General features: G+C 41.8%; 1 protein-coding gene across 1 annotated transcript in view; it reads left to right on the top strand.

The window, feature by feature from the left end:
• Window positions 1–1,925: 1,925 nt before the first annotated feature.
• The window catches only part of LOC122149619 (dixin-like), a 56,720-nt gene continuing 45,993 nt past the window's right edge, over window positions 1,926–12,652 (top strand). The window contains exon 1 of the mRNA XM_042780355.1: window positions 1,926–2,048. Within this exon, the coding sequence (XP_042636289.1) occupies window positions 1,926–2,048 (123 nt within the window). The remainder of the gene's footprint in view (window positions 2,049–12,652) is intronic.

The raw sequence follows: 12,652 nt of genomic DNA, 5'->3' as shown, positions 1-12,652 counted from the left end.
CTTCCTTCCGAGGAGTGGCTGGTGGGTTTGAACCGCCAGCCGTCTGGTTAGCAGGCAAGTGTCTTAGCCACTATGCTACCAGAGCTCCCATTAAAGGGAAGAATTGTGTGGTTTTGTATATATCCTTCAGAAGGCAGCTGGATGCGAGTCAGAAATCTGGCTATCTGTTGCAATAAGAACTTGGGCCCTGCAGAAAGATGATTTCATGCTATGGTCATTAGTATTGTGGAGCTCTATTGCAAATGGAGCTCTGGTAGCATAATGCCTAAGGCACTTGACTGCTAACCAGAAGGCTGGCAGTTCAAATCCACCAGGCAGTCTTTGGAAGGAAGGTTGGGCAATCTACTTCCGTAGTGATACTGCCTTGGCAACCCAAGGAGGGGTCGCTATGAGTCGAGTCCGACTCAACGGCACATAACATCAACAAGTAGTTGTCAGTGGGAACCCCCCCAGAGGCACCTGGGAAGACATGCCTGGTGATCTGCTTCCAAAAAGGTCACAGCCTACTCTGCACACATGGGGTCACCATGAGTCTGAATCAACTTGACCGCAACTAACAACAACACAACACATTATTATTGGCAGTACAGGAGCATGAAGGCATTTATAGTGTTTTCATAGAAAGGGTTACTTCCAAACTGTCCACCAGATGTCGCTAGTCTTAATCTAATCTTTATCCATAGGACGCTGGCAGATAATTTTTGAAATAAAAGTTTAAAAAATTTGTGTAAAACATATTTGCGTATCTGCTTTGGTACAGTTTATATTAAACATTAGCATCTGGTGATTACTTTGCCAACATTTAACTCTAGTCTCTCACTATTCTGTCCCTTTTTTCCTTCTCCTACCCATTCAGTCTGTCACATTTCCCCATACAGTCTGTCCCTACATACTACGTATTGGATTTCCAACATTACTAGTCTTTCTTCCAGTCTTGTTTCTTGCCTTTATGTGTATTTGTGTGTAACTGTTTGTTCTTGAAGTTTTTAATAAAAGAATAGAACCTGCATATAATGGCATACGATACATGCTCAACATACATTTAATGAATGTTTAATGAAAGAATGTGAGGATGAAAAAGAGGAAATACAGAAGGATACCAAAAATTATTTATATTTGATTGGAGAACATAGTAAAAGAGACAAAGATTCAGATTCCTAAGTTAACTATAATTAAGTGATAAATTATATAGTACAGAGCATGCTCTGGCCTATGAATTTTAAAGGGAGAAAGAGTCATTCATTTATTCAGTTAATATTTATTGAGCATCTACTATGTATCAGGCACTTTTCTGGGTACTGGGGATAAATTAGTAAACAAAACATAAAATTCCTAACCCTCATGGAACTTACATCCTGGGCAAGGGGAGGCTGACAATAAACAAAGAAACCAGCAAAATGTAGACTATACAAGATGGTGATGTATGCTTGTGAAGAAACTTAAAAATAAATCAGACAAAGAGATTTGGGAGTATAGGGGTGAGGAGGTGTTGTCATTTTAAATAAGTGTTGGAGTGAGCCATACGGATAGAGTGACATTTGAGTAGAGATCTGAAGGAGACACAGGAATAAACCATGAGTTACCTGGGGGCATATGTTCCAGACAGATCGAGATCAGACCAAAATCAAGAGTGGGAATAGGAGTTTTACAGAGGAAGTGGAACTTGAACTAGCTATCGTGAAGATCTGAGTAGCAAAATTGTGTAGTGTGACACATTTTAGGCAGAGGGACAGCCATGAAGGCATGGAGATGAAAATGAGCTGTTCAAATCTGTAGGACAGTGAGGAGCCACCTAACCTGAGCAAAAGTGGTTTGAGGGGAGTCCTTAAGATGAATGTATGTGTGACGTACTAGGAAAAGGGAATATCTGCAGACATTTGAGCAGATGAGCAGCAAGATGGATGCAGTGTCTCAGAAAGATTAAGATGGGTACAGATAGGCAGGCAGAAAAACCTGAAGGCAAAGAGAGCAGTTTAGGAGCAAGAAGATGTTTGGAATCTTCATCTGTTTCTGTGAGCCCTTTTGCATATATGTTAATGTCTCTTAAGGTAAATGCAACAGAAATTGTGAACATGTGTTAGTGTCAAGGAACTCAGCTAATGTGAGAAAACAAAAGAAAGATTAAGAGATTATTTCAGAGAATCACTTAAAGAATTTCCGTTGATAATTTTAATTATTTGTGTGTAATGATATGCTACTTTATAATCATGAATGACTGCCCATAATAGATGTGTTAAATTTTACATAGGTGTGAATTTCACACATCTTGGTTCTACACAGAGAGGAGTCACAGTGAATATTTTCATCAAATGACAGCTCTGTTTCAGACTCAAAATCTTATTAGGCTAACATTATTATCCCTCTTAATAAAAGTAATGAATGGGTTTGCTAATGTTTCCTCTATTGATTTATTCATTCATTCATTTAACTAAAAACATTTGCTAAATACCTTCTGCGTTGAGCATTGTATAAATTATTGCACAATGGTTAAAAACTTGGACTTTGACTTCACTGCTTGCAGCTTTAATTTCTGGGGCAAATTACTTACCCTCCAAGGTTCTCTTTCTTAATATGTAAAATGGGGACAATAAGAAACCTCCACTGTTTACAGTAATTGTAACCATCAAATGAACGAATGTATATTAGTATAATGTATTACATTATATTATAATTATATATAGCTAACGTATATAACAAAGGAGCTCTGGTGGCATAGTGCCTAAGGCACTTGCTAGCCAGACTTGCTAACCAGAAGGTTGGCAGTTTAAACCCACCAGGCACTCTGCGGAAGGAAGACAGGATAATCTACTTCAGTAAAGATTTACCACCTTGGAAACCCAATGGGGGTCACTACGAGTTGGAATCAACTCGATGAAAGTGGGTTTAGTGACCTGAGGAGGAGGTCACTAGGTTGAATAACAGCCATTGCTGACTTTTCTTGCTAAGGTACCAATAGAGGTTTAGGGAGGGGATCTGGGGCTTTTGGAAAATCATGAATGTAGAGTCCTAACTCCTCCAGCTACCCCTCTCATTGATCAGCTGTGTCCTTAGCCAAGGCCTTGACCTTCTCAGAGCCTTACCACTCTAAACCCTTCTCCTCTATCTGGGATAATGAGGAGTATTAGGAATTTAGCAAATGTTTTTAGTTAAATGAATGAATGAATAAACCAATAGAGGAAACATTAGCAAACCCATTCAATGTAATATGTGTTCTTTCAGCTTCCACTTTTCCTATAGATACAAGATTTTGCAGTGAGAATACAAATGATTAATGTTCTTAAAAAATAATTGAGGCTGTGACTTGACTAACTAGAAACAAAGGGGACTAGTTCTGTTTCACTGCTTTTACTTAAGTCTTTCAAAAGCACCAAGACTGACTTTTTTTAAAAAAATTTTTATTGTGATTTGGGTGAAAGTTTACAGAGCAAATCATTTTTCATACAGCAGTTCATACACATTTTGTCTCATGACATTGACTGAAATTCCCCACAGTGTAACAGCTCTCTTCCCACTTCCACCCTGTAGTTACCTCTTCCCTGTGTCCTTCCCTCCTGTGCACTCCTACCCCCTGAGCTGTCTCCCTGTGCAAACACTGACCTTCTGCTCTCCCATGATTGATTGCTCCAATTAGTGTATCTACCTGATGTAAATGTTCACCCCATATATCTATCTATTAGGAGTGAGTTCAATTCTAGACCTGAAGGGTGGCCAGGGGCCATAGTCTCAGGGGTCTCACCAGTTTCTATGAGACCAGCAAACCTGGTCTTTTTTTTTTTTTTATGATTTTGAGTTTTTTTGTTCCCCATTGTTTTCCCACTTTATCCAGAACTCCTGCACTGATCCCTCTCTGAGTGGTTGACAGTGGTAGCCAAGCACCATCTAGTTCTTCTGGTCTTATGGTCATATAGGCTGAGAATGGCATGCTGTACCAGTCCCTTGGACTAATTGTTTCCATGTGTCTTTGGTTTTCTTCATTATTCTTTGCTCTGGACTAAGAGAGGCCCGTTGTTGCATCTAGATATAGCTGCTTGCAAGCTTTTAAGATCCCAGTCGCTACTCACCAAAGTAGGATGTAGAACAATGTTTTTGTGTAGTGTGTTATGCTAATTGAGCTTGATGTCCCCTGTGACCATGGTCCTGAGTCCATAGGTCCAACTACTCACTCCCTCTGGTAGCTGGCTGTGGCCAAGATGCCACATGCCACCAGAAATTTGCCCATTGTCAGCTCTACTATACACCTGGACATTCTTACAGCACATACAAATACACATGTAGAAACATTGTCTGCTAACCGTATACATGGTCATGGGTACACTACCCCCTGCCTAAACATACCTGATTGTTTAGCCTGTCCATCCATTTATCCACATGTAGATCAGTGCTTGGCATCACTGATAATGCAGTACTATACACTCAAAAGCATTCATTTTTGTTGTCTGTACCTTCCATGTACTTCTCTATATCTTCTTCTTCCTCAGTGCCACCATGTTGATCACTCACATTTCGTACCTTGTCCTTTCCTTCACCCAAATCAATACTTGTCTCTACCTCTCACACCTGTGGTAACCAACAAAGAAAGTTTCCTTCCATATATAAACCTTTTTTTGACTTTTTACAATAATAAAGTAATACAATATTTGTCCTTCTGTGATTAACTTATTTCACTCAGCATAATGTCCTCCAAGTTCATCCACATTATGCGGTGCTTTGTAGATTCTACATTATTCTTTAGTGTTGCATGGTATTCCATTGTGAATTGGCCAGTGAAAACCTTATGAATAGCAGTAAAACACTGTTTGATATATTACTGGAAAACTTTATGAATAGCCCTGAAACACTGTCCTATATTAGTGCCGGAAGATGAGCCCATCAAGTCGGAAGGCACTCAAAATTTGACTGGGGAAGAGCTGACTCCTCAGAGTAGATATGAGCTTAATGATATGGATAGAGTAAAACTTTCAGGACCTTCATTTGCTGATGTGGCATAACTCAAAATGAGTAGAAACAGATGCAAACATCCATTAATAATTAGAACATGGAATGTAAAAAGTATGAATCTGGGAAAATTGGAAGTTGTTAAAAATGAAATGGAATGCATAAAGATTGATATCCTAGGCATGAGTGAGCTGAAATGGACTGGTTTTGGCCATTTTGAATCAGATAACCATATGATCTACTATGCTATGAATGACAAATTGAAAAGGAATGGTGTGGCATTCATTGTCACAAAGAGTGTTTTAAGATCTGTCCTGAAGTACAAAGCTTTCAGTGATAGGATAATATCCATATGCCTACAAGGAAGACCCATTAATTCTATGATTATTCAAATTTATGCATTAACCACCAAAGCCAAAGATGAGGAAATTGAAGATTTCTACGAACTTCTACAGTCTGAAATTGACTGAACATGCAATCAGGATGTGTTGATTTATCACTGGTGACTGGAAAGCAAAAGTTGGAAACAAAGAAGAGTTACCAGCAGTTGGAAAATATGGCCTTGGTGAAAGAAGTAACACTGGAGATCGATGATAGAATTTTGCGAGACCAATGACTTATTCATTGCAAATACTTTTTTTTCAATAACATAAATGGCAGCTATACATGTGGACTTCACCAGATGAAGTACACAGGAATCAGAGTGACTACATCTGTGAAAAGAGGTGATGTTTGAAGCTCAATATCTTCAGCCAAAACAAGGTCAGAAGCTGACTGTGGAACAGACCATCAGCTGCTCATATACAAGTTCACGCTGAAGCTGAAGACAATTAAAACAAGTGCACAAGAGCCAAAATATGACCTTGATTATATCCCTTCTGAATTTAGAGACCATTTAAAGAGTAGATTTGGTGCATTGAACACCAATTACTGAAAACCAGAGGAATTATGGGATGACATCAAGAACATCATCCATGAAGAAAGCAAGAGGTCATTAAAAAGACAAGAAAGGAAGAATAGATCAAAATGGATGTCAGAAGAGACTCTGAAACTCAAGGAGTGGAGAGTAGCTAAAGGAAATGGAAGAAATGACAAGATAAAAGAGCTGAACAGAAGATTTCAAAGAGGAGCTCAAGCAGACTGTTCTGGTTACCTAGTGCCACTCTGACAAGAGTATACCACAAATGGGATGGCCTTGACAAACAGGATTTTACTCTTTCACAGTTTGGAGGCTTTAAGTCCAAGTTCAAAGTGCCAGCCTTTCGACTTTGGGCTTCAGCTCTGCCTCTTGCTTCTGGCCCACTGAAGTTAGAGGCTTCACTCAGGCAGCTACTGGCTGCTGAGACTAACAAGGCCAAGGTTGACAAATAAATTGGCACAGTCCCGATGTTACCAAACCACAGGGCAGGCCATTAATTCAAGTCCATTGTAAGTCCCAAGGTTGGCAGAGCATGCAGGCTGCTGAACAATGACATGGCTACATGCAGGGTCCAAGCATGCCATAAGCTAGAGACCATTCCCATGGCCTTCTCCTTATATACAGGAAGCAGACCACATCCCTAGGGCAGCTACTCAGCTGCTCACAGTAGATTCCACCATGGAATTGATTACCAGTCTCATCATGGGGAATAGTACATCCAGCTGCCCATCCACTCAACCAGGCCCAGCCAAATTGACACACAAACTTAACTACCACGCAGACAAAGCCAATTACTGTACTGAAATGCGCAAAGACCTGGAGTTAGTAAACCAAACATTTCTCAAGCTGAAGAACTGAGGAAAAGATTTAAGCCTCGACTTACAATATTGAAAGATTGAAAGATTCTATGGGCAAAATATTGAATGATGCAGGAAGCATCAAAAGAAGATGGAAGGAATACACAGAGTAACTGTACCAGAAAGAACTGGTCAATGTTCATTCATTTCAGGAGGTGGCATATGATCAAGAACCAATGGTATTGAAGGAAGAACTCAAAGCTGCACTGAAGGAATTGGCAAAGAACAAGCCTCCAGGAATTGACAGAATACCATTGAGATGTTTCAACAAATGGATGCCCCCGTTAGAAGCACTCACTTGGTTATGCCAAGAGGTTTAGAAGACAGCTACCTGGCCAACTGACTGGAAGAGATCCATGTTTGTATCCATTCTAAAGAAAGGTGATCCCACAGAATGTGGAAATTATCAAACAATATCATTATTACATGCGAGCAAAATCTTACTGAAGATAATTCAAAAACGGTTGCAGCAGTATATTGACAGAGAACTTCCAGAAATGCAAGCTGGATTCAGAAGAGGACATGAAACGAGGGATTATCATTGCTGATGTCAGATGGATCTTGGCTCAAAGCAAAGAATACCAGAACGATGTTTACTTATATTTTATTGACTATGCAAAAGCATTCAGTTGTGTGGATCTTAACAAATTATGGATAACATTGAGAAGAATGGGAATTCCAGAACACTTAATTCTGCTCATGAGGAATCTGTACATAGATCAAGATGGTATCATTCGAACAGAACAAGGGGATACTGCATGGTTCAAAATCAAGAAAGGAGTGCATCAAGGTTGTATCCTTTCACCATACTTATTCAACTTGTGTGCTGAGCACATAATCTGAGAAGCTGGATTATATGAAGAAGAGGTGGCATCAGGATTGGAGGAAGATTTCATTAACAACCTGTGATATGCAGTTGACGACTTTGCTTGCTGAAAGTGAGGATGACTTGAAGCACTTACTGATGATTAAAGGCTACAGTCTGCAGTATGTAATACACCTAATATAAAGAAAGCAAAAATTCTCACAACTGGTCCAATAAACAGCTTCTTAGTGGATGGAGAAAAGATTGAAGTTGTCAAGGACTTCGTATTACCTGGTTCTGCACTCAACACCAATGGAAGCAGCAGTCAAGCCATCAGACCACGTATTGCATTGGGCGTCTTTCAAGTGATGAAGAACAAAGATGTCTCCTTGAAGACTAAGGTGCGCCTAACCCAAACCATGGTATTTTCAATTGCCTATTATACTTGTGAGAGCTGGACAATGAATAAGGAAGACCAAAAAAGAGTTGGTGCTTTTGAGTTGTAGTGTTGGAGAAGAATGCTAAGAATACCATGGACTGCAAAAAGAATTAACAAATCCGTCCTGGAAAAAGTGCAGCCAGAATGCTCCTTGGAAGCGAGAATGGCAAGACTTTGTCTCACCTACTTTGGTCATGTTGTCAGAAGGAACCATTCCCTGGAGAACGATATCATGGCTGGTAAAGTGGAGGGTCAATGAGAAAGGGGAAGGCCCTCAATGAGATAGCTAGACACAGTGGCTGCAATGATGGGCTCACGTATAGCAAGGATCACAAGGCTAGTACAAGACTGGGCAGTGTTTCGTTTTGCTATGCATGGGGTGGCTATGAGCCGGAGACGATGCGTGACAATACCTAACAACAACAGCCATTGTGTGTATGTACCATAGTTTGCTTATCCATTCTTCTGTTGATGGGCACTTAGGTTGTTTCCATCTTTTTGCTATTGAATAGTGCTGCGATTAACATGGGTATGCATATATCTGTTCTTGTCCTGGCTTTCATTTCTTTAAGATACATACCTAGTAATGGGATTGCTGGATCAAATGGAGTGGTTGTGTCATTTTACAGTTCCACCAGCAGTGTATGAGAGTCTCAATCTCTCCACATCCTCACCAGCATTAGCTATTTTCTGTCTTGTTGAACTTTGCTATTAGTGCTGGAGCAAGATGGTATCTCACTGTTGTTTTAATTTGCACCTCTCTAATGCCTAATGAGGGTGAACAATTCTTCATGTGTTTGTTGGTAGCCTGAATATCCTCTTTGGTGAAGTATCTATTCCTGTCTTCTGCCCAGTTTTGAATTGGATTATTTGTCTTTTTGTTTGAGGTGTTAGAGTTTTCTATAAATTTGAGAGATAAGTCCCTTGTCAGATATGTTGTTGCTGAATATTTTTTCCCAATCTGTAGTTCTTTTTTCACTCTTTTGGAGAAGTTTTTTGAAACACATAAAATTTAATTTTTGACAGTATCATTCATCTAGTTTATCTTCTGCTGTTTGTGCATTTTGGGTTATGCATGACAGTTTATTTATGCCATAAGTTGTTGTTATTGTTATGTGCTTTCGAGTTGGACCCAACTCATAGTGACCCCTCCTTGGATTTCCCAGGCAGTATCACTACAGAAGTAGACTGCCCCATCTTCCTTCTAAGGAGTGGCTGGTGGGTTTGAACCGCCAGCCTTCTGGTTAGCAGTCAAGTGCCTTAGGCACTACGCTACCAGGGCCCCTAAATTTGTTCCTATTTTTTTTTCCTTGAGGAAAGTTATAGTTTTAGGTTTGACATTTACGTTTTTGATCCATCTGGAGTTAGTTTTTGTGTATGGTATGAGGTACAGATCTTGTTTCATTTTTCTGCAAATGAATACGCAATTTTGCCAGCATCATTTGTTAAAGGGACAGTATCTTCCCCATTTAATGGTTTTTAGCCCTTTGTCAAAAATCAGCTGACCATAGGTTGATGGATGTATTTCTGGGTTCTCCATTCTATTCCAGTGGTCTATGTGTTGTCATTGTACTAATACCAGGCTGTTTTGACTACTGTGGCTGTAGAGTAGGTTTTGAGATCTGGGAGTGTGATACCTCCTCCTTTGTTGTTGTTCTTCAATAATGTTTGGCTTGTCTGAAGTCTCTTTCCTTTCCATATAAAATTAGTGATTGTTTTTTCCATATCTTTAAAGAATGTTGATGGGATCTGGATTGGGATTGCATTGAATGATAGATCGCTTTGGGTAGAACTGACACTTTCACAATGTTTAATCTTCCTATCCGCGAGCATGGGATGTTCTTCCATTTATGTAAATCTCTTATGGTTTCTTGAAGTAATGTTTTGTAGTTTTCTTTGTACAGGTCTTTTGTGTTCCTGGTAATATTTATTCCCCCAAAATAAAACTATTTCATTTTTTTGATAGCTATTTTAAATGATATTGATTTGCTTTTTCACAATCTCAGGAATGACTTATTTTTGAGGTATTTATTTTAAAACTCATTTTACATTTTAGCAGTTGTTAGAAGACATTTTTTGGTAAAGCCTTGGTTGACCTTGGTTTACCCTTGAGGTTTCTGTTTTGATCCAACAATACTTGTTTTTTTTACTGTTCTGTTAAATGTGTTTTAATATCAGCAATAATGAAAATTATCTCTTTCTGTCCTCTTGATTTTTTTTCAGGTTCTTCTTTTTCTCTTTTTGTTTTTCTCCCTCTGCTTCCCCTTGTTTAGCCAAACCTCACTGTCCAGGCGCCATGTGGAAAAATGTTGCTGTATTCAGTGAGTTTGGAAAAAAAAATCCTATGATTCACTCCCCTTCCCACCCACCTTGCAGTGGGGTGCTTGTGGCCTTAAATCAGCACAGCGTGTATGTATGTGTATGTGTGTGTGTGGTGCACACTCACACGGACGCCTGCTTGCAAGCCTGGTGTGTTTTAAGTGTGTGACTGCAAGCGCATGCACAAGCTGGCACGCCCGCCTTGAGTAACCTGTGTGTGTGTGTGCGTGCGCGCGTGTATGCGGTCAGCGCGCAGGCACACGACAGCACAGTCTGATGTGTCTGTGCAGCAGCGCACTCTCACACGCCCACCCACCTGCGTGTGTGTGTGTCTGTGTATGCAGTGCGCACACGCCGGCGCTCCCGCCAACCCTTCAGCAGTGCCCTCTCTTAAGTAGGCCCGCTCCACAGGCGCCCCTTCATCCTGCGCGCGCCCAGCTGTTTCTATAGGAACCGCGACAGCGCCTCGGCCCCTCCAGCAGACGCACCAGTGCGAGCATGCCCAGTGGAAGACACTACTTTGGCTCTGGTCTGGGTTTCCAGTAAGTGGCATGCGGGACTCCGGAGAGATCCCAATGAGCTGAGCTGAGCTGAGAGTCTTTGTGTGAAGAGGGAGGAGTAGGAGGCGGCGACCGCCTTGCCTGGAAACCCTGCCTGGGAAGCCCCGGGCAGGAACAATGCTAGCCTGCCTGACCAGGGGGAACTTACTGGATGTCCTGCAGGAGGGCTGCAATGAGGTAACTGTCCTACCCTTCCCACTCCCCTACTCCTCTCCCCCAGCGCCTCCCGCCTAAATCTCTGGAAGGGGTTCTTCTCCACCCCCATCCTCATGGAGACCCCAGAACGAATCGCCCGCAGAGGCTAAGGGGGCTAAGGTGGTAGGTACAGTGCAGACGGTAAACTCAGAGAAATTAGGCCTCTTGCCTCCAGCTAAACCGGGTGATGACCTTCTCTGGTAGTTTATCTGAGCCTAGAGGACAGAATCTTAAATCCAGAGTCATCTCCTCCCAGAGGTGTTCTGCACCCTCCATGGGATTTCTCCCTAAGGAAATCTTCAGGGAAGTCCCTGAATGTATGGCAGTGTGCTTATTCTCTTTCAGGAGCAAACCAGATTGGAAGCCCAGTGTGCCAAGGGAGGAGTGGGGTGGCCTAGCATTGGTAGAAAGTTTGAGAGAACTAAGGGGACTGCTGGTGGTCCTGTGAAGCAGTATCTCTATATTTGTATCTCTTTTCCTAAATTCAGGGCAGTGGATTTCTCCCCAACCAGGAACATGGTTGGCAGAGAGTTGCTACGAACAGAGAGGACCTGGGTTTCTGGGCCTGATTCTGGGGAGCTAGCATTTGCTCCCTTCTGAGTGAGAGTGCGAAACTGGGATCTCAATCTGACAGGCAGTTTGTGCTAGGGCCTGGCTGGGGGTCATTTTTCCCTTATGCAGAGACTTGTCTTCTCAAAATTCTATTATTTATTCCATTTCCTTCTCTTGTGACCCAGGAACTTTTGGTCCGGGACATTTCCCTTCCCCCTTGCCATTTGCTCCACATGTCTTCCATTGCTTCTGAGCCCCACCCTCTGTGCCTCATCCCAAGATCCAGGGAGACCCCCTACAAGGAGACCTACTCGGCTGTTAGTTCTGCGTTTTTTTTCTTTCTCCCTCTCTCGTTTTCTTACCACTTCTTCCTCTTCCCTCCACATCTCTCTTTCTTAAATTTAAGTTTAAGTCAGTTTTTAATCACACAAGTAACACATGAATACATTGCCTTCTTAAATATGAACATTATAGGAAAGACTGAAGTGCCTTTGGCCACCCCTCCAAACCCAGTGTTTTCCCCAGAGGTAACCATTTTCATGAATTTGTGTGTAAGATTTTCTTTCTACAGCTGCATTACAGGCTGTTTCCTTAATTTCTGTTTCTAATTAAGAAGCTCTGCAGCCTGACCTGCCTCAGAACCTTCCCCACTCAGGCAACCCCCCACACGCCCACCCTCCTCCCCAGCCCCAGCCTTGTTCTGACACAGAGGGAAACACTGCAGAAATGCTGTCCCAACCTAACCAACTGAGTCAGATTTTTCCATTGACTGAGGGGGTGTCACAACCTTCATTGAAGGGCAGAGCTTGCATCCTGCCTGCACTGCAGGGCTCCTCATCCTTTGCATCATTCCCATTGAAACACATGTAAGGGGATTGTTAACAAAGAGCCGCAGTCAGAGAGTTGAAACACAGAAAAGCCAGAAAGCCACCTCTGAGAGTTTCTAGTATTCCTGGTTTCTCTTTTCTCATTCTCTGCCTTTGGGAGCTCTGGTAGCATAGTGGCTAAGGCACTTGACTGCTAACCAGAAGGCTGGCGGTTCAAACCCACCAGCCACTCCCCGGAAGGAAG

This window comes from Orycteropus afer, unplaced genomic scaffold (assembly GCF_000298275.1).
Source record: "Orycteropus afer afer isolate SDZICR_OR568_19922 unplaced genomic scaffold, OryAfe1.0 scaffold00036, whole genome shotgun sequence".
NCBI classification, from domain to species: domain Eukaryota; kingdom Metazoa; phylum Chordata; class Mammalia; order Tubulidentata; family Orycteropodidae; genus Orycteropus; species Orycteropus afer.
The sequence above is the reverse complement of the archived record's forward strand: the minus strand, read 5'-3'. Positions and strand labels throughout refer to the sequence as shown.